This window comes from Fringilla coelebs (assembly GCF_963513975.1).
Source record: "Fringilla coelebs genome assembly, chromosome: 11".
Taxonomy (NCBI): domain Eukaryota; kingdom Metazoa; phylum Chordata; class Aves; order Passeriformes; family Fringillidae; genus Fringilla; species Fringilla coelebs.
Window position 1 is genome coordinate 11,207,769 of NC_140037.1, and position 22,171 is coordinate 11,229,939.

The 22,171-nt window shown below is 40.2% G+C and overlaps 1 protein-coding gene across 3 annotated transcripts in view; it reads left to right on the forward strand.

Annotated features, from left to right (window-relative positions):
• The window catches only part of AFF2 (ALF transcription elongation factor 2), a 323,813-nt gene that overhangs the window by 201,566 nt on the left and 100,076 nt on the right, over positions 1-22,171 (forward strand). For all 3 annotated transcript variants that reach the window (XM_084213128.1, XM_084213130.1, XM_084213129.1), the window contains exon 7: positions 40-91. In XM_084213128.1, the coding sequence (XP_084069254.1) occupies positions 40-91 (52 nt within the window). The remainder of the gene's footprint in view (positions 1-39; positions 92-22,171) is intronic.

Consider the following 22,171-nt stretch of genomic DNA (forward strand, 5'->3'; position numbering starts at 1 on the left):
ATCTTTTGACATTTGAAAATGTGTTTCCTTTGTTTGCAGAGTGGAGTGATCCAGCAGGGAAAGTTGCAACTAAGTCAGTGCCACAAAAGTCGTAAGTATTATTATTTCCAGCTTTAAATCTCATTTTAAATTTATCATAAAGCACGAGCTTATTTCTCCAAAGGTAACTAAAACCTAGCTCTGCTCATAATCTTGTCCTGGTGTTCAGGTGTTCTCTGTAGTCCTTAAAAATTAGCCATAAACCAGTTTTATGTTTCCACTGCTTATTACTGTTTCTTCTTTTTAAGCATTAGCTAACAGAGGTATGTGTGAAAGATGAGTTTATTAAGCAGAAATAATGCTGATTTTAGTTTTACAGCTTGCCAAAATTAAATCACTTTTATGCTTCTCTCATCAGATACTAAGCCTCTTACAATAGAAAATGCAACCCAATGAACAGATGATGCAGGAATTTTTACATTCATACAGTGAGAGTAAAACACATCGTACAGAATGATTCTGCTAGCTGGTGTTGAAAAGCTGGTCTTGAGTTTTATACACTTTGAAACAGCTGAAAATCACAGATGATCTATAAATATGACAGTTGAAAATTGTGAAAGGGCTAATTCTCCATTGTGTTAAACCATTTTTCTTTGGTGCTTCTCTGGTGTAAGGCTGCAGTAGTGTAGCAGTGAGTGGAGAATGAATTGTTTTTTACTTTCATCCCAGGTTCTCTAGTTTGCAAACAGAAGCAAAATAGCAACTTTGAACAGTAGGCTATTGTTTTATACTTATGAAAATGTATGGGTTTGATTTCAGTTGAGAGCTGCTGGGTTTTTTAGTGTTAAGTGTTCTAAAGTACTGAATGCAGAACTACACTAGCTTAACTGACAGTTGTGTAAATACAATATGTTCATTTAAAATTACTTCAAAATTATTCTAGTGGTTGCCCTTAATCTACTAAAGATACAATTCTAAAAATCCCTATAGGGGGAGAAAAATCAATGTGGAGATATCTAGTCAAGTTTTAAAAATGAATTCAAATATCCTGATTCTTAGAGCAAGTTTGTGTACACAAAAGGGCTTGTTGGAGTTCAGTGATGTGTCTGTGACTGTGTGGGAGGTACAGGGCTAGTGTAGATGTGGGTGCTGCATCCATTGATGTACTCAGCAGGCTCTGAAGGTCCAGTTCTTTACTCACAAACTCAACTCATGGAAGTGTTCATTCAAATACAGTTGGTTGAGTAAACCTTTACAAAGTTGTGGCTGAGCAAATGATCGAATTTTAAAATGATTTTTTTTTCAGATTAAATGAGAATTGGATAGGAATACTAATGATATTTAGATTAATTTGCATGAATAGCATTTATTTATTAAACTTAGTAACAAATTAATTTTTGCCCTTTGCTGTTTGGCTTCCAGTAATGACTTGGTTTTTTGTGAAGACTCTAGCCAACTGTACCCTCAGTTCTTGGTAACAGGATGGGTGCATTCATGTTTCAGAACATCAAAATGATCCAAATCATTTTGGATCAAGCATCAAGCACATTCCATAATAAAAAAAATAAAGGAAAAAAATATTATTGCATCTTAAAATTATTTTTCTCTAAAAGCAAATGTATTTGGATTCCACTGTGAAAAATATTTTAGTGAGTGTACCATAAAATACAATATTTCAATAGTTTGTAACCAACAGTAATAGACTTGTCAATCATGGTTTATAGTTATAAGCCGAATTTCAAAAGAACAGTGCTTCAGAGCTCAGTGGTATATAGTGCATTTAATGGGACCAAAGCTCTCTATAGGAAGCCTGATATAAAACCCGAAGACACTGAGTACATTTTATGAACCAGTTGTTCTCTGTTCTGCTGCTTGATCTAAAGTTCCAGTACTATCAATCAGATTTCTGCTGCAATGAACTGCCTTCTTACAGTAGGTGATAGATTTTACACATGAGAGATCAGAGCTGCAATAAAGCTACTTTTATTTTTAGCTTCCAAATGAAGATCAGCTAACCCATTACTATCACTTTTTCTCTTTTACTGCAGAAAAATTGTTAAGGCAGCTTCTAAGAATTTCCACAGGGCTTTGGGAGGTTAGAAGGCAGTCCACTGTGAGGCTTGGTATTACGAGGCCAATGTGTTTCTTTAGATCTGTGTGTGCAGTTACCACCACCTTCATGGGGAATTGCAGTACTTGAGCACATAATGAAATTAAAGCAGGAGTGGGACAGAAAGATGGAATGGTATCAAGGAGAGCTGGATAGTGCAGTCCAAAAAAGCCCTGAGAGGTAGGCAGCTCCTGCAGTCATTGTGTATTTTAATGACTGAGTGTTTATCAGATTGCAATTGTATAAAGGAGGATTTAGGCTCTCTAACACTGGTGGGTTTTGGGGATATTGCAGTGTATGAGGGAAATGACAGTCCAGCTTATCCCCAGTAACATCTGTTGCTACACTCTCAGCCACACACGGTGGTCTTACTGACTTCCAAACTCTAGCCCCCACCAATTACATATTTTATCAATAGGATCTGTCATCCATATTTCAGTTTGATCAAATCTGGCTGAATTTGACTCTGTTCATCTGTATGCTTTGTTAGAGTCCATTTAACCTGGATGTGTTTCTAGCTGTTACCCAACTTTTTAAAGTTCATGTGCAATTCAAGTGAAACTTAAATTATCTTTTCCATTAACATTGGTCCTAGTGACAGTCCTGTAGATTCCATTGGCTTTGTTAGAGATCCAAAGGAGTTGGTAATAATGTGCTTGCATTCACCACACTGCTGAGTGAGACCATGACTGCCTGAGGGGTGAATGCAGCACAGAGATACTTCACCTTCATGATGCTGTGTCCTGCTCCAGCAGCCAAGCTGTCTGTATGTCATTGCAGGTTCAGGTGTGGGGACACTGGCATCATAGAAGATCAAACCAAAGGGATGTATGATTTTTGCAAGATAACCTCTCAGGTGCACACTTCTGGGGGAAAAATGACTTCAAGGTGGATTAATTTACCAATGTGCTGCTGTTGTAGAGAGATGCGAGATGCATGGCTTCTTGTCCAAGTAGAGCTTTCTGAAATGCAAATTTCATCTTTTTTATAATGTTTCAGTATACCTTGTGGGTGGGTAAAATAGAAGCTAGAATAGTTAGGATTTTTTCAAAATTCTGCACCTATGCACATGCGAACATGGACTTATAACTAACCTCAGCTCTTAAATTGCACTCAAAAGTCTTGAAAATGAAATTTTGAACCCTTATGTGCATGCATGTGTGTGTACTGTGGTGAATTTTTACAGCTGAAGTCAGGCTATGTAAAACTGAGTACTTGGTTTCCCTTTTTGTAATTTCAAATTCACTGTAAATCTCCGCTGGGCATTGTGTGGTCAGTTTTCAGCCAGTCTGCTCTGATTAGTTTATTATGAAGCACAGTAAGCAGGAACAGATAAGGTGCAACCAATTGCACTGCAAAGGATTTTCTGTCAGCTTCCATGAATTTGAGGGGATGGACTCAGCTCATGACTTGGGTTTCTGTTATATAATTGCCATTGCAAGTATGTCATCCTCAAACATCCAGTCCTTTTGTTCTGTTTTGGTTGTTAGCATTTGGCCTTTGTCCAGTTGGAAACTACCCAGAACCTTTTTAATCAAGCACATCCTGTGTTTTGAAATCATACTGCAGAGTAGTCTTGGGTAGTTTCCATAAAAGCCTAGCTAAAAAGAAGAATGTAAGCATAATGGTGTTCTTCCCCTGTCATAAAATGACTTCCTATACTTACTGTATTAATACAGTATTAAAAGGCCCTTCTCATGGGCTCAGGGAACTACCGGAAACCATTAAAAACTTAGAGCAGCAAATTTTTATAGATCAGACAAAACCAACTTGTTTTATCTTTATGGAGTTTTTGTTATCCATCATACTTAATGATACACAACCTGTGTGTGGAGTAGAGAGCAGCTAAATACAGGGAGCTTAAAACTAAAGCAAGCAGCTGAAAATCTTTTTGTGATATTTCAGCAAGGATTTTCCTAAGTGTGTTCATCACAGCTTTCAGTTGGGCCAGGATTTCACTTCACAGTTCCAAAAAAATTCAAATAAATACCAGCACTTTCCCAATCCCAAATATTATCATAATACTTGATGGAAGCGTGTTTGAAAATGGAAATGTGCTTCTCGACATCTAAATACTTTCCATAAGTATCTAATGGCTTTTTGGAAGATCTCCTCTGTGTCAGGGACAGCCACCTGGGAACACAGAAAACAAAATTTGGCAGCATGTGCAAGCTATGAATTAAAGGTAATTCACGGTTTGAAATGAATCAGCATGAGGTCCTTATGGAGAGTAATCAGACATCAAGAGGATTTTACACCAAGTATTGGATATTGCAACAACAAGTAATATTGTTATTCAGAACTATTCAGAACATTCAAATCAAGAAGCGTTGATGAATTCTTAACCTGGAAAGAAATCAGTTAAAAAAAAACAACTGCAAAAAAAGGGATTCATTCCGTGTTCATGCATAATTTCCAAAAATGTACCAGGAACCAAAAATGTAAAGTTCATCTCCAGCTGGCATAGGAAGCAGGTTTCTATTTATGTATCAACTCTCTATCAGTGTTGCAGTCACAATGCAGCCCAGGTGTAATACACAGGAGAGGCTGAAATGTTCCTATTACTAATTACAGTTTTCAGCTGACCATAACAAAGTGTGAGAGCACCAGTTGAGCCCTCGGTGGTGACAGCCAGCTTTTTGTCACAGCCTACCTTCACGTGGCCAGCCTGAATCATTGCACTGAGTGCTGCCTGTTTGTTAGAAGTAGGAAGTTCCAAAGATATTCCCTCTGGGTAAACTGGGAAACCAGGGCCACTCACTGCCATGTACAAATTATGATAAGTGAAACAACAGTGGCATGTAATTGGAACTCCATTAATCTTTAGAGAGCTCCAGTGCACTATATTAAAGGGACAAATAGCAGATGAAAATAGAAGGGTCTCTTTTGAGAAATGTCACTCATCTTTCATATTTACTGTTTTGTTTTGTAAGCTAGAAGTTTTCTTTTAATCCTTTTGCCTTGTAAATTCTTGGGTTTGAAGCAATGATAATCGGTCCAGACTGTTGCTTTGTTCCCCAGTGCTGCAGGCTTTGCCTTTTGAGCAAAGTATGAAGTAATTTGGAATGAAATATACAAGTGTTTCCTGTGGACAGTTGCCTATAGAAGCAAACTTGCAAAATATTTCAGCTGATGTGAAATACGTGGAAATCCAGTGTCATAATTAAAAGCCCTTCATCTTTGAAGATAAGCCCATAATTCAAAATAATTTCTAAATTAGGCTTTTAATTTGTTTTCATTATTTAGCTGGCTCACATACAGTTTAACCTCCCTGTCAAAATAAAGTTATTTCCTAATACATTCTTTTCCATGGTCTCTTTCTCCTGACATGTTTATAAATCAGTTTAAAAAATTGTGGGAACAGAATTAAATTAATTCTATGATATTTTGCTGATCAATTTTTAATAATTTTTCTTGCCTATCAGAGGCTTACTGCCTTGAAGGCTGCCTGAAACAAGCTAACCAACTGCATTCTTGCCAGCATTGCTGATTGTGACTCAAGTGAGCACTGAACCATTTGAATTTCCTCTGATACTGTATAACCCCCCATTAAAAATTCAACATTTATTTGCCCTAACTAACGAGTAGCAGTTGAAATACTTTGTTCTGAAGCAGGATGCACTCCTGTGTCAGTGCCAAGTGCATGCAGTCACTGAACTGCGACCACTGAAATGTCAGCATTAATAGAGAGAGGTAAACGACACACAGTAACATGTTTGGATTCCTGATGTATTTCCCTGTCTGCTACATATCATTTCCCATTTTGGAAAGTGGTTAGACTGCAAATCTGCCACAGGTTTCCCTGTATTTAAAGAGCTTTTTCACAGGCAGCAGCATATGTTGTGCCTTTATGGCTTAAGGCCAGTCTCAAACTGACCTCCCAATTTACATTTCTGTGGGATGGAGTCACTTCCGAACTTTGGTGCAACTTCAAACGTTCATTTGGAAAAACAAATGCACTCAGTAAATCTGAAAATTTAAATCAGGGTAGAGCAGAGGAAGCTACCACGCTCAGTCCCTCTCCCACCCATTTGTTTTGTGACCCACACTTGCTGATAAAGGACATACAAATTAACTTTTTGCTTGGCATTCTGGCTCCCATAATTTGGACCTCACCATGTTCCCTTTGTCTTAACTCTGACCTGTCAGTAAATTTCTGGTCCAGAGCCAAGCCATTTTTCTCTCTGGCTTTTTTCTTCCTGATGCCCTTTGCTCCAGTCCCTTTCATTCTTCCTGTCATGGCTTAGACTTTAGTAGCCTGAGACAGAGAAAATTGTCACCCAGATTCATCTGCACCATGCTGCAAAATAGTCATAATAGGAAATGGGTGGTAAATTTGAGAGAGGAATGGATTTTGCCAGGAAGTTTGGCATTCATAATACCAGAGTGGTCTTGAAACTCCCAATTTGTGTCCTAAATACCCTAGGTAAGACTAACAGCCACTTTTCCTAATATACCAACTTAATCCTTTGCATCTTTCCTCTGAATCCCTCTGACAACCCCAATAATCCACCACATTTTTCTCAGCTTCACAGTCTCTATCCAGAGGAACTTCTATTGCTCCCATTATCCTTTGGGCAGAGGGCTCAGCAGGGCTCCAAAGCCTATCAATTTTCTGGCCAGAAGGCTTATTTTTTATGAAGTGAAGTTCTCACAACACCCCACGGGGCAAGGCCACGCTCACTGCATTATGCTCTGTCTTGGATAGCCCTTGGAGCCACAGATTCAGAGTAGTTGTACCTTACAAATACATCCTCCCAAACCATAAAAAAGGGAAAATATTCCCCACTGCTGGGCTAATTATTGCTTTAAATTGCCAGAGGAAGAGCTGCTTCACTCACTTGTGTCCATACATCTCAGAAAATTTGTTTTGAGACTTTGCTAATGCTGCAAATGCAGCTTTCCAAGAAAATGTAGCCCAGGAGGAGGAGGGAGATGTCTATAGCCTTACTTCAGTAGGTACAAACCAATTCTTTAATTAATATCAATCCTTTGGAAACACAGGAGGAGCTGATTTAGCTTTAACGAAATTGTCCCTTACTGGAAAGTCTTGTTTATTCAAAATGCTTCACAAAAAGATCCTTACAGGTTTTGAAAGGAAGATGTTGATTCATCTACCTCATATTGTCAGGGAAGATGTAAGTGCAGCTGTCAGGCTCATCTGAGCCTGCAGAAGCAGCAAATGCCTGCAGTAATGAGGGGATTGCTTTCACAGCTATTTACCTGTTAGACTCTACCAGGTATTTGCTTTTTGGGTGTCCCTGCTTACTTAAATGCACACAACTGTGTTTTAAGGACATAGATATGCTTTTTTTGCAGAGAGAGGAATGTGAATCAGTGCTGCCCATATTTGATTTAGCATGAATTTCAATAGTTCCAGACAAATTTGGAAGCCTATACAAATCATAGAGCTTCAAGTCTGGCTGTGTGCTAGACTGGAATTTTTTGTTAGGTCAGACCTTTATCTCAGCTTCTTTTTGTGGCTCCTTATGGGGAGATTGAAGAGGAACTGAAACTGGTGACCTGTCTTGACCTTTAGTACTGGATTAAAATTCCAACTTGCTGCCATGGCAACGGGCCTTGAAAATTAGATCCTGACAGAAGCAGGGAGAAACTTAAAACTGCAACTGCTGCACTGAACTGAAGAAAGGTTGCTTACAAATGTCAGTGACAGGCTCTTAATTGAAATAATCTGCCTTTCCCTATACCAAAAAGAAAAAAAAAAAAGGAAGAGAGAAATGAAAGGCAAAAACCAAACAAACAAGCAAAACCCCCCAAAAAATTGTGACTTTATTTTTTTTTAGGCAAAAATCCATTGCAATTTAGAGTTCATGCTGCTGAATCCAGCAGACTGTGACATTTGAGGTGGCAGCAAGAGAACCTGCATGGTGAGAAGGGAGCCAGACATGCACTTGCAAAGGTCTGAACCCCCCAGACCAGACTGGCAGCAGGAGCCAGACAGTGGCCAGTGTTAAATCACAGGTTAACTTTCTATTTTCTTCTCCTTTAACCTGACACAAGGGATCAAAAGAGACATCACAGTGTCTCCTCTGACTTCAAGGATCCATGCAATTATCTGTTCTGTAGATGGAAAGGGATAAACATAAGCTAGATAGTGCTATTTCAGATCAAGTGTGATAAAAGTTACTCATTTTCCAATCTAATCAATGCAACAGTCAGAGGGAGATAATAGTGCAAGTCCTTCACTGCTAAAGGAGGTTAAGTTGTTTTTTTCCCCCTGGAGAGCAGAATGCAGCCATAGCCTGGAGGGAGAAGGTGCTGAGGGTCACCTAAAGGATTTCCTGCTTTTTTTCCCTTTATCTGGGAATACCCCTCAGCCCAAAATCAAACAATCTTACAGATCAGTTTGCAGCACAATCTCCTGTAAACCTATGGCTTTCCTCACTCTTCCCAGGGTCCTGAGGATGCTCTGAGGGCCCTGCTCACCTTCCCAAGGTCACAGAGGACCAGAACAAGCCCCCATCACACAGGGGAGTTCTGCATCCCAGCAGCAGCCGGGCCTGTCGTTCTAGAGCCCTGGTAGGGATTGCTGGCTTCTTGGGGGAAAAAAACAACAACAAAACACACCAAAACCAATAAAAATGTAGGTTTTACATATCAGAAAAAGGATGTTTCTTAATGGCCAAGTGGAGTTGAATCGGATTAGCTGTTCTGTAGAGTTAGATAACTGCTGGGGAGTCAGACTAGTACCGTATAGAGCGAGGTGCAAATTTAACAGCTGTGGCGAAAATTGTGGAAGAGATCATTTTGCCAAAGCTTAGTGTCCAAATCCCAAGGCCATGTTTGGAGTTTAAATTCAAGCAGAAGGCATGGAAAAATACTACCTTTGGTTTTCTTAAGACTGTACTGCCCAAGTACTGGATTTGTTATGTATTGGTGTAGTTTAGAATTATAGGATCAGAGGAAATGTTGGGGATGTTTACAAACACAAAGTTTTGCTTAATGAGATTTGTATTGTTCATTGCATGGTTTAGAGAAATGTTTATCACTAATTATGTCCATTTTCAAGGCAGATAAGCATTGAGCAAGTGCAGGTTGCATTGAAATAATGCATTATATTATCTTAACAAACAATGCAATATTGTCTTAACAAAACCCCCATTTCTGGAGTAGACACTTGATACACAGTAAAAAGCAAGTGAGTAGATGAGCAGTTTTCTAACAGAGGAAAATAAAAGCCACTTAACATTTCTCAGCCTCTGAGTTATGTGCTTCAGACAGTTAAAAATAGAGGCCATTATTTGAAATTTGAAGTGTTGAATTAATTCCTAGAGTAAGTTAGTTAGTTACTTCAGACGACTTGCTGTCAGAGATGAATTTGGCCCATCCAGCTCTCTTGCCACTCTTACAATTTCCTGCAAAACACCTCTAATTCTGCCTTAATTACTGTCAGACTGGACTATGGAGCCCTGGAGTATCTGGCAATAAACTTGTGTTTTGCTGGGAGGGCAGGTAAAGAACAATTTACATCGTTTTTTGAAATAGGCATGAAACCTCTGAAGATGTACTGTTGTAGTGCAGACTGTATATCAAAATATAAAAGCATCTAGTTGCAACAATGGCTTTGTAAACACATTACTGAGCAAACTATGAAAAGTAATCCACCAAGGGGCTGTTTCCTTAACTCATAAGCATGAAGTTAAGAGACCAGTGCCATAAAGTAGATGTGTGCTGTTAAAAAATACTTCCTTTTATGTGAGATTATTTTGTGTTAAGCCAAATAGATGATTCCTTTTTTATTTTGAGATGCATATCTTTTAATACTTGAAAATACTTGTGTTTAAGAGAAAAACCAGCTGTCCTCAGAAAATCTATGAATAATTCATTAATATGTGAGCATGGGGCAAACCATGCTTGAGGGTAGAATGAAGGTGCCCGGGTGCACTTCACAGGGGCAGAGTGCAGCAGTCCTGCCACAGCTTTTTGTGGAATTACAGGGGAGGAATGAGGAGAAAAAGCTTCAGCACTGTCATTCCTTTCAGCTGCCTGCAGGCATGGCCTGAGGGTGGTCAGAGCTCCCCTCCTGGGGCAGGCAGAGCTCCTCACTCTGGAGCCCAGCGGTGCCTGGCTGAGCTCCCAGCTGCTCCAGGGCAGCAGGGCATCCCCAGGAGGAGCAGAGTGTCTGGCAGATGTTTGGGAAGCCATCCTTCCTAACTGATCCTGGCACGGCTGTCAGTCATGTGCACATCACTTCCCTTCCTGTCAGAGCCCTGGACCAGCTCAGAGCAGCCTGCTCTAAGTGGGAAAGGCAGGAGGGAAGCTGTGCCACAGGAGCAGCTCCCAGCCCTCCCTGCCATCCTGGCTGGGGAGCCTTCCCACCACTCAGCACTCAGGGATGGTGGCAGGAGAGCACAGCCAGGGCATGGTCTGAGCTGTGGGTGATGAACTTGTCTGCATTTACCCAGCCTGTCTTTCAGAGCAAAGAGCAGCGCTCCTGGTGACAAGGGGAGTTTGCTCAGAGAGAGGGCAGGTCCTTTTCAGAGGGATTTAGTTTGGGAAATTCCAAACCTTGAGTAAGAAAGGGTGATAAGTGACTTATATACAGTCTGGATATGGAATTAATCTGCTGTGGCCAACACCTGCTAAGAGCTCATGTATTGCCAATTGCTGAAGTTTCTTGCAGTTTTGTAGCTTGTGCAGCTATGCAAACACTGACCCAAAAATCCAATATCACCTTCCAAAGGACAGAACCTTCCATGCTCTTTTACTTTAAAGTGTTAACCACTATTCTTCTTACTCTTACTTGACTCTTGTTAGTTTAAAAAGAAGCCCCAAGGACTGATGTTGCTTGGATCCCTGGTAATGTATGGTACACAACTCACACTGATGCATACCAACGAGAGGGCATTCATTGATTTGGTTTGCTTAATCTAAGTCACTAGAAAAAGCACCTTTTTAGGGGATTAGAGAACATTTATATAGTTGAAATCTCAGATGTGGTTGGTTGGGGTGCTGTCCTTAGAAGTAATGGGAGACTGAGACTTTTCAGAGGAAAGGCCAATATACCTGGTTATGAAGATTTTCAGGACTCATTTATTAGTATAATGACACAGTGTTCCTGCACTGTTGTGTTTCTGGAGACTGGAGGCCTTAATAATCAGCTGCTGTTCTCTAGCAGGTTTTTTTAAAGTCCAGTCTGGTAGGTAAAATTACTTCATGTGTAGCCTGCAGAACATGTGCCATGCATTGTATTAAGAAAAAAAGAATAAAGCAAACACAATGAATCTGTTAAATCATAATGTCTCCCAAACGTGAAAAATTTGCAGATTAAAGCTCATTGAATACACATTTAAATGATAAATGATAATGGCTTGGAAAGAGTCATTATGATCTATTTCATCAATAATACACATTTTTTGCCTTGTAACTACACCAAGAATGAATATAATGAATACTGCCTGATGAAAAAAATATTTTGTTTATGAAAGGGAATCAGAGAAAAAAATTCTCAAATTAACAATTTTAAATGGTTGTTACTGTTTGCTTGCATTGTTTATACATAACAGATTTTTCCCATTATTAATATTAATAATTTACAGCCTCAGAGCTTGTACTCAGAAAAAAATCCCCATGTTAAGACTTACTACTAGGGTACTTAAACTGCAGTTGATTTCTCTGGGTTTTGAACAGCAAGAGTAAGCAGAATGAAGCAGGGCTGCAGAATTAAGCATTCAAGGTTTTCAAGTGCAGATTATTCAGTGAGTACCAAGCCCCACAAAGTTTCTGAGCAGAGTGCAGTAGGTTTGTCACAGATTTGTCATGTTTTCCTGGCAGAAACACATTTTCTTTATTTGCAGTGTGCTGGGATTTGCTGTGCCTGCCCAGGACAGCCCTCAGGGTACTGCAGCAGTTCCCAAGCACATTCACTTCAGTCCAGACAGTGCCAGTGTGTTCTGGCACTCACAGGCGTGCACCTGTAGGACACCCCGTGGGGTTTGGTCAAGAAAATCTTCAAATTGGGCTAAAAAAAATTTCCTGCTGAGGAAAAAGGAGGGGTGATGGTAGACACAAGTGTGCTGTGTTGCCAGCTCCTGGTTGTGACTTCATGAGCAAGTGATCTCATGCCTGACCAGGTTAGGACTTCAGTGGCAAGAGCCTTTAGGATTGAGTTCCTGAAGGTTGTTTATAAAGCAAAACTCTGTTTGCTATGAGGGATGACAGGTTGTTTCTTTGTGGTCTATTCCAACTGAAATCAGTGGTAAAATCTGAAATTTTTGAAATCAAGTTGGTATTTTCATATGTGACACCCAAAAGCTGAATCTGCTACAAGTATAAACTCTGGTGGCCTGAGTGTGTTGCTGGATAAACTGGATGAATTAACAGTGGAGCAGGATCCCAGTACCCTTAGTCATAAATGTCATCTCAGTGAACTTCCCAGAGTCATTCATCTGAAGGACATGAAGGTTCTTTTCAAGAGCCATGTTTATCAAGTGTTTCTGGGCATTTTCTGTTTTCTGGTAACATACCATTGCAGATTAGCACCCTGGAGCTATTTAACAACAAAAGACTGTTGGAATGCCATCTGCAAAAAAAGAGCAAGATTGAGTTCTAGGGCCTGCGTAGTCCTTAAAAACATTCATGATTTAGGTAGTTCTCTTCAAAAAAATTGCCTGTTTTGCTCTTTGATGTTACCTTGCACACAACTCCCACTCTTTCTCTAAGATACTTTCACCATTCAAGTGGCAATCTCAGGCAGTGGGTATCTGTATAAATGCAGCATTAATAAGTGTCCTGTAGTGCCACAATGTTTTGAATTATAGAGGCGGAGGGGCTTTTAAACTTTGACCACATGCTTTGTGTAAATACTCCAGTAAAACATAAGCTTGCAATGAATTTTTGTTCCCTTCTCCTCCTGAAAGCCAAATGCCAAGTTACCCCTGTGTCTGAGCCTCTGGCTGGGGTGATGTCCCCAAGTGCCCGTGAGGATGAGAGCCGTGGGAAGAGCTGTGTGTCCCTGTGCATTAGAGCTTCCCAGGGCAGAGCTGCTGTGTCCCCTCGGTGGCCCTGGGAGCAGGACAGGTGACAACACCCTGTTGGCACACAGGGACGTGCTGGGGACACGTCCTGGCAGCCTCTGAGTGTGGAGGTGAGCTGGTCCTGCTCCTTCGCTGGCTGCCCGTGGGTGCTGCTCCCACGGCCCCTGCTGGGGTGACCTGCTCACTCTGTGTGTGGCCAGGATAATGATTCAAAAACCTCTCATTAAATACTCCTCTTGGCAGAGTTGGTTCATAGAGGGTCTTAGGCAGGAAAGAGGGGGGAGCGCTTCAGTCCTGAGTGTTAAAAAAACAGCTTTATTTTTAGGCCTTTTTCCATAATAAGATTTTCTCAAATGACTGTCTTCTTTTTAAATTTGAAAAGTTCAGTCCTAAATTCAGGGGTAGCCTGAATTGTACATATTGCAGAGTGATTGGTGACAGAGTTTAACACTATTGACCCCGCTCTCCCAATTCCTAAGAAATTTTCTAAATACGCTCTTTAAAATTCCTACAAAACACTGCAGATTCTAGGTAATTCCAGAGCAGGGCCTGGGATTATTGCTTTATTACCTTCTTTCCTCCTATCCCTTTTCCCAGACTGACCAGTGCTCTGACGTTTCTTTTCCAATGTATTCTGAGCAGAATGTGTGTGTTTGTCCTTCCTACAGCTTCTCCTTAGTGTTGATCCAGCACATCAGGTCTGTTCTGTTGATTCAGGCACTTTCCACTCCTGCTGTAATCCATTTCAGCAATGGGCTTACCTAGGCTAAAAATAGTAAAATAATTTTTTTTGCAGCAATTTGATAGCTTTGCCAATGGGTTCAGTGAAAACAGATGACATATTTATCCTTGTATTGACAACTGAGAATGCTCTGAAAGTCTGTAAACTTTCTACCTCTCTGACTTCTCTGCATCTCTTCTCCTCCCAGCACCCTCCATGATACAGTTTCTTGCTGGAAGATTGACTTGACTCATTTTCCCCCACTGTTAAGCTTGCACAATTGAGGGATAAAAAGCCTGCTTGAATTAGTAAGGAAAAACTGAATATTTAATTTCTGCATGGGATTCTGGGGTTGATAACTTATAACTACTCATCATATAAATTAAGTACAGTTTGTGCTTAAGTGCTTTTTTATTAGGCACTGCTGAGATTGTTAATAGCAGGTAGGTTCTTTAGGTTTTAGATAAAGTTGCTTGCTATGAAGTGATTGAAAATCAAGTGATTTGTGTATCTTTAGGTAGGAAACCATGCTAAAAATTAGGAGAGGTATTTTTCCTTACTTACTGTTTCCACCTTCCTTGGAAATTACTGTATCACATTAATACTCAATATACCTAGCAAATCACCAAGGCATTTTCTTTAATTTCAGTCTTTTGCTATAATGGCATAGTAGATGCTTCTTTTAAGGGTTAACCTTAATTCATACCAACTTTTAGAGTTCTCTCATATGTGAGTTAATAGGAAAATATTGTCCATAAAACATTGCCTAAAATTTTATTTCTGGTCATAAATTATCACAGAACAATCATCTGAATATTGAGAGGATATATTTACTTAGAGAAAACAATTAGGTACTTTGGGTGTCTTCCTGCCCCATTTTCCATTTTTTTCAGGGGAAAAAAAAAAAAGAAATCTTAGGCTAATTACAGAATTTCTCCCCAGTTTTGACCAAGAAGGATGTGTGGTTGGAGGCACAGAAGTGTGCAGAGGAACTCCTCTGGGTGGTGGGGCTATTTCAGGTTGAGCTTGGCAGCATAGGAGGTTTGAATGTTGCCTGTATAGGCCTCCCAAGAGTCATCATGAGTCAGGAGATGTTCAAAGATGAAAACAGGGGAAAGCAGGAAAGAAAACAGGAAAATCAGCTTAACTGTGCCCAGCCAGCATCAGCTCTGTTCCTGTTTCTGTTGCAGCTTTCTTAGTGAAATTGCCCTAGGCTAAGGTTACCAAGTTAGGTGCCTGGTGATGGTTATTGTGCAGAGCTAAACTGTTCTTTTCTCCTGCACAGACTGCTTGACAGCCTTATCCATGCTCCTCATGAGTTGGCTTATCCAGGTGTGCAGGGGGTATTGTGATGCTTTGAGCCAAAACAGATACTAATGATGTCACAGTGCTAGAGAGAGACATTCAAATGGTACAGGAATGAGCATGGAATGCAGTAGATGAAGAAATACACAGATGTTGGGAAAGATGAATTTGTTGTTAAGGCATTAGATTGGTGCTTAGGAGAATTTAATTTTCATTCCAGCCTTAACAGGGACTTCCTGTATGACCTTTAGGAAATTATGTCTCTGTTCTCAGTCTGTAAATATGAACAATGTTTTTTTCCATTCGTTCCCTGCCCTTTCAGTGCAGAGAGCAGAGTTGCTAAAGCAAGGACTGCTGCACTCTGTGTTTGCACTGACCTCACACCAGGGCCTAGGGTCTCTCTCAGTGCAGTCACATGTCTGTGATACTACGCAAAGTTGGGTGTAGAGGGAGGAAAAATGTAAAACTGCAGAGAGGATATGCATGTCACTGGTTAAGAATTTACAGAATTTAATACAGGATGATTAGAATAAACCTAATGAAAACATTGCCTGTTATAGACTAAGATTTTTGTAATTTCTCTGGACCTCTGTACCATAAGAGGCTTCTGTAAAAAATCTGTTCGTTTAATCTCTGTTAAACTCTAATAGGACTTTGTACATAAGCTGGTGTTTAGCATGCATTTGGGATGAGTGCATTACCCACGAGTAGTGAACTCACAAGTGAGTTATGTGGGTAATCCCAAATGAGTGCCAATAAAACTTTTATAACACATAGCATCATTATGGAATTCGTTTATGCCGCATATTTTACGGGGGAAAAAGCTATTTTGGTCATATATTAGAGAGTTTGTAATTTTTTTTACTGGTGCTGTTTTTCACATCCCTCTCCCTCTAAAGCTGAGCCAAGTGAATACCAGCAATCCTAGAAGGAAGGGAAAATTAGAACAAACACATGTTTGAAATCTCTCTGAAAATAAAGCAAGGGCCAGATTCTAATCTCCTTACTCATACCAAACATCACCGTACCCCCTGAATAGCTCCATAGATTTCTTTGGGACCATTTGTCAAGTGAAGTGCTCTTTGACATGTGTGGCAATACCCAGAACTGGCTCAATCTAAACTAGGTTTTTCCATTTAAGCCCTCCAAAGCTTGCTGTCTACAGTGGTTAGAAACACATATTTACGGTTTTTATCGCATCAAAAAGAATTCTCACACTGCTTAGAAGGGTTTTTTTCAGCCCCTTTTTAGAAGAGTTGGACGATATGGAGCAGAATCCCAGCACTTTTCTAAAGCTGAGACAGAGAAAAGCTCTCCTGAAGGGGGCCTGGCAGACTAAGCACACTGCTTCCCACCGTGTTTGACAGGTCATGTTTGGGCAGCCAAGACTGGGGAATTTGGGCCCTCCACTCCCCCTGCTGGGATCACAGCTTTGCAGAGGCCACCTCATGCAGCTGATGCAGCACATGCAGACCTGCTGCACTGATGTAGCACCCTGTCCCCACCACTCCAGCCTATGGGCTACCCTGTCCCATATCCAGTTCCCCTCCTCCTGGGAGTAGTTGTTTCACCTCAGCCTTGAATCTTCTGTCTTCCTTAGGGTAAACACAGAGCGTTCTAAGAGAGACTTTTTCTGTCTCTCTTTGTTGTTTTCTGGTGCTGTGTTAATTTTATTGCCTAGATCAAAGATCCTGAACTAGCAGGCATAAGTCAAGAGAAGAGCTTGACTTAAATTTATTGAGAGCAGGATCAGGCCATAAACACATCCTGGGTTTGTTCTTTTGTCTCACATAAAATAACTGCTCTGATAAAATGCGCTGGCTGATGATGGCTGATCAAGGATTGCTGCTTAAAGCTCCACATGTAACCTAGCTATCTTCACATTAACCTCCTGCTTTCATTTCCTTGCTTATGTTGAATAGGAAACCATTATTGAGCTGCAGTGTTATGTTCATAGAAGCCATTTGATTAATTGACTGTGTTTTGAACTCTTGTGACCCGAGGCTGAAATGTAGCTCAGACAAAAGTGACAGAAGCCCAGTGATGGGTTGGGAGTATAAAAGAGTGCCAGTACACTGTCCATGGGGCAGCCCACATTCATGTTCATGTTTATCCTTGTAGGACTTGCTAAAAGTAAAGACAGATGTCCAGCTTATCTCATGTAGTCAATATCAATAATTAGCACGGATGCTGCTCGCTGCGAGTTGAGCCTACTCCTGCTGTCACTCTGTCTTTATGTATCCACAGGGAGAAAACCTGGAAGGCAGGGAAAAAAAAAAAAAAAGTATTGCCAGAAATCCCCGTAGGCTATCTGAGAAGGAGCGGATGTGTAAAGCATTTCTTTCTGCATAAACATTTAGAAATCAAGCTCTCATAAGTCAGGGATTCACCAAATGTGGTGTGAAGAGGCAGATGAAGCCTGCCTTCTGGCATGGCAGCATTTGCTGATTGATTTGGAATGCAGAAGGACCCTTTTTATTTTTATTTTAAAATTTGAACCACATCTTAATACAAATCAGGTGAAAAATAAATTGAAAAATAGCAAGCCTGAGATTACAGATGTGCCAGCTTCATATTGTTCAGTTTAGCTGAGGTCATAGTCAAGCCCATCAAGTTCACATCGTTTAGTGTGCGGCCACTGAGGCAATATTCAAACAAAAGAAAAGCAGTCAGAATGCTGATACGCTCCCACTCTGCCAGCTGGCCTCATTCAGCTGTGCAGAGCACACTGGCTTCAGCTATGTAAGGAACTTAAATCAGAAAGGAATACAGGTTTTTAAAAGGATATGCTGTTCCAAACAGCCCATTCATTCTCCAGCTCTCTGACTTTAGATCGGTCATAAAGAGGAAATACCTCTCCTAATATGCAGTTTCGTATTCTGAAATTTAGAATGTAAGAGCTATGCTAATGACAGTACAATTAATTTAGATGGAGGAATTTGATCAACAGGGGACATTTGTACTCTGCCCAGTAATTAGAGAGAGCTTGAACTTCCTAGAAAGCCTACAAGTAGAATTACTGGCATCCATTCCTTCTCCACGCTGGTGATGTTACCATGCTGGTTCCCTGCACATAGGTATAGATTTATGTAGATTAATTTGGTATAGCACAGTGAATTGCCACTATGATATATATTTTAGAATTACTTCCTAGCACAGCCTAATGGCTGGAATCAAATAAAACATAAAAGTAGATTTATATAGATTGCTATATAAATCAGATAAAGCTTTATGTTACCTGGCATTGGTAATAGAAGCTTTTCCTGCAAATAATATAGAAGTTTTTCATGTAATATTTTCATTATTTCAGTGAGAGTAAAGCAACAAAAAAGAAGAAAAGAAATAAACAAGTCTATCGGGCTTAGCCACCATTAAACATCATTAACTACAATTTTGTCTGACAAGTTCTCTCATCTTGTGATGGGTGAAATGGTAGAAAAGTAGACTGAACAATTGCATAAACCCAAATGAAATATGCCCTTGTATTCTAAGTGTGCACAGTTCAGTCAGTTAAAATAGAGCAATTTATTATGCTTTAGCAGCTTGAGCTTAATCTAGTTTTAAATAGATCTCTTTTTTTTTTTTTACTTCTTGCTGAGTTTTAACTGGTTTGAGAAGACACATGATATAGTGCTACAGAGTCTCTGCTCTCTCTCTCTAGTTTACTTTGAAATAACTTTAATAGAGTGCTACTGATGAAAATAGCTCACAGGAAATGTAGATGAGCCTTTACACAACAGTGAATATATTTGTTTTGTTTGAAATGAGTGGATAATGGAAGAGATGAGTGCAGAGAGTGGGGAGAAAGGAGCTGGGTACAGCAGGCAGAGTGGAGTGGTCTGCAGCCACCTCCTGGGGATTTGGGGACTCTCTGGTAAGTGGTGCATCCCATTTCCAGAAGCTGCTCAAGGTTAATAACTCTCAGCATTTTGGGCCAGCCTATCAAATTTCTTACTGGTCAGTTTTTAATGTCAAACTGCTACTGTGAGCCACAGTGAACCACTTTGCCATATTGGCCACCTGTTGTCAGAATAGGTTGGAATGTTTATCAAAATCTCCTCGCATGATGTGGGCAGAGCTCTCACCTGCCTGCATTCAAAGTGTGCTCTGCTGTTCCTCCAGGCAGGGAGTGTCTGACCTTTACCAAGTGGAATATTTTGACTGTAGACATTTTGTTTGATATTACGCTGTAGTTTTCCACTTATTCATTAGATCCCTCAGCCTTTGTGGGTTTTCACAGGTAATTCTGTAATTACACCAGCTGTGATAAATACTTTCTTGAAATCTTGCTTGAAGAAATTTAGCTAAGTCCCTTTGCATGAGGGAGGAAACAAGGATCTAACTTGGTGCTGATGGAAACAAGCAGCTCTGTCAGACCCACAGAGTTGTGTGTTCCTACCAGAGCCCTCGGGGGTGGGAGAGGGCTGTGTTTGCAGGGAATTGGGTGTGTGTAAGAAGTTCAACCACCAAATGACACAGAGTTCTTGGTGTAAAGGGTACTCTGGCTGGCAGGGGCTGCCCTAGCATTGGGATGATGGATCCTTTCACCTTCAGTTCAAACTCAAGGCAGATTTGTAGGGAACAAAACTCATCACACTCTCAGAGCTATTCAATGTCTGTGTGAAATGAAGTTCTCCCTTGGAGTCTCATGGACGTGTGTCCAAATCCAGGAGCTGCAATGCTAATTGGCACTCTTGATAGTGGTGGCATAGAGGCCAACAGCTCAATGGGCACAGAGGCAGAATTTCTCCTCCTTGTCCAGAGCTGGGTTAAAGCCCAGTAGGGTGTTTGTGTTACTGCTGCACATTATATGAATGTTTTCTGGGTTGAAAAGGGACTGCAAACTTCAAAAGCATTTGTGGACTCTTAAGGCTTCCAAAAAGCCCTAAGCTAACTTTTTTTAATTTAGAGAAAAAATAAAAAATTGCTAGCAATGTTTGTTGAGCTGAAGCTTTGAGGTGTGTTGAATAAAAAAAAAGGAGGGAGAAAAATGATTTAATTAAAAATCAGAGAATACTAGGAAAATCAGTAGAGAGAGACTGTGTGTACTATTCCTTCTCATGAGTGACTGCTTAAACAGACCAGATTCTCTGGTCTTTAAAATGTTTTTTCCTAGAAGAAATCTGCTGTTTCCTTGAAAAATTAAAAAAAAAACAAAACAAAAGCCAGCACCCCCCAGCTGACTGCCTGCAGCAGCTCCATGACCATGAGTATGTATTGTGATCAGAGACCATATATTGCTAAAACTCCTTGATGGAATGAGTTTTAATTTGGTTTACAGAAAGCTTTAGGGGATATGGCTCTCTACAAATTAGACCACAGGAGCTATAAAATGAAGGATGTCGTCTCTAATTAGAAACAGTGGAGCAGTCTGGTGTTCTTCCTAGCTGCAGCCTCGTGGGTGCTCTCTCACAAGTGAACTCTGGGCACTGGATTCCTCTCCAGTCACTATTATCTGTCTTTCCACTGGAGTTTATCTGTTATCTGATTTTCTGTCTCCATTTCTGTACACACCTTTCCACACAGTTGTGGTAATTTCTTCACACAGATTTGAATGGCTGTTGCAAAACAGAAGTTCATATGTTGTTCAGTGATTAGTCACCACTGCCAAAGTGACTTACTTATTTTAAATACCAGGAAATGATTCTCAGACTCAGGTGAATGTAGAAGTCAGTTTAGCAGGTTCCTTTTGCAGCATGCAGCTCTACCAACTTTGTTTTCTCATGCCTCTTCTGATGAAGTTAAGTGAGAGTTAAAGAAAGGCATAAGATAGACTGAAATAAATTATGCTTTATGGTAATCAAATTCAATTTCCTACACACATTTTTTAGCAAGAGAGCATTCATCAAACTAGGAACCAAGATTTTGGACAAGAAAATAATGTTACTTAACTGGCCAGGAAAAAAATGGTGCCTGGAAATCTAATAGTGGGATGTCTACAGCTTGTCATTTGTGCCAAATGATAAAACCAGATTTAAGCTTAAATGCAAAAGGGCATTAGGCATAAATGCATAACAGCTAAAAATCAGTTAAAAATGTATTTCCACAGCACATACGAAAGGAAAGCTGAGTGTGGAGCTGAGCTGGGAAGTATTCAGAGGCTGTGCTAAGGCAGCTATAATTTGACTTTTTTAGTCGTCAGTAAGGGAGGACATCCAGGCTCTTAATTCATCAACATCTTTTCACATAGATTTACATGGAGCAGGACCAATCACTAGTCCAATGAAAGCTTAATTTACTTGTGGCATATTGTTTCCACTAGGAGCTCTTGTAGATCAATCTGAGAACAATTACTAGGTGAATAAAAGGGGGGGGGGGAGGAAGTGAAGTATTAATCTGGAATATAAATAAAAATGGAAATTTAGAGTTAGTCAAAATATTTATTTTGCTGCCCAGCATGGGGCATTACTGAAGGAAAGGGCTGTATTTTTAGGTGTGATTGCTGTTTAGATTTTGCCAGCATATGTAACTGAACATGTCTCATGACCGTCTTATTTTCATGTAGTATTTCATCCTCCAGCTTTGTAGGGGAACTTTATGCCAAGAGAACTCACTGGAGACTGAGTGACAGATCAGGCTGTTGTCCCACATTCCCTTTCTACTAAATCACAGTTTTCTTTAGATGGAAGGTGGCTATTGTGAAGCTGTCAAACTGAGGAAAGTTAAATGGGCTGAAGTGAAGGCTCCTGCTAACAATAGCAGCTATCTCTGTCAAATGAAAGCTCAGCAGACAGTTACAAGGCAATTCGGCACTGATGGGTGGTCGATTAAAAACAACAAAAGGCAAGATGAATGAAAGGGGAAAATCCCTATTACTTTGTGGTAGGAGCTAGGGGAAAACCAAAAATAAAATAAAAAGCCCACCTCACCCAACCCCGTAGCAATTGGAACGGACTTGTAGTTAGCATGACCTTCATCATCTCAGATATGGCACAATAAAACTGACAAGATTATTTTCTCTTCAAGCAGTGCTGAGGTATTTTCATTGGCAAAAATCTGGAAAAGTAAAATAAATGCAGAGTTCAAGGCAGTTGAAAAATTCTTGAATCTGATAACAGC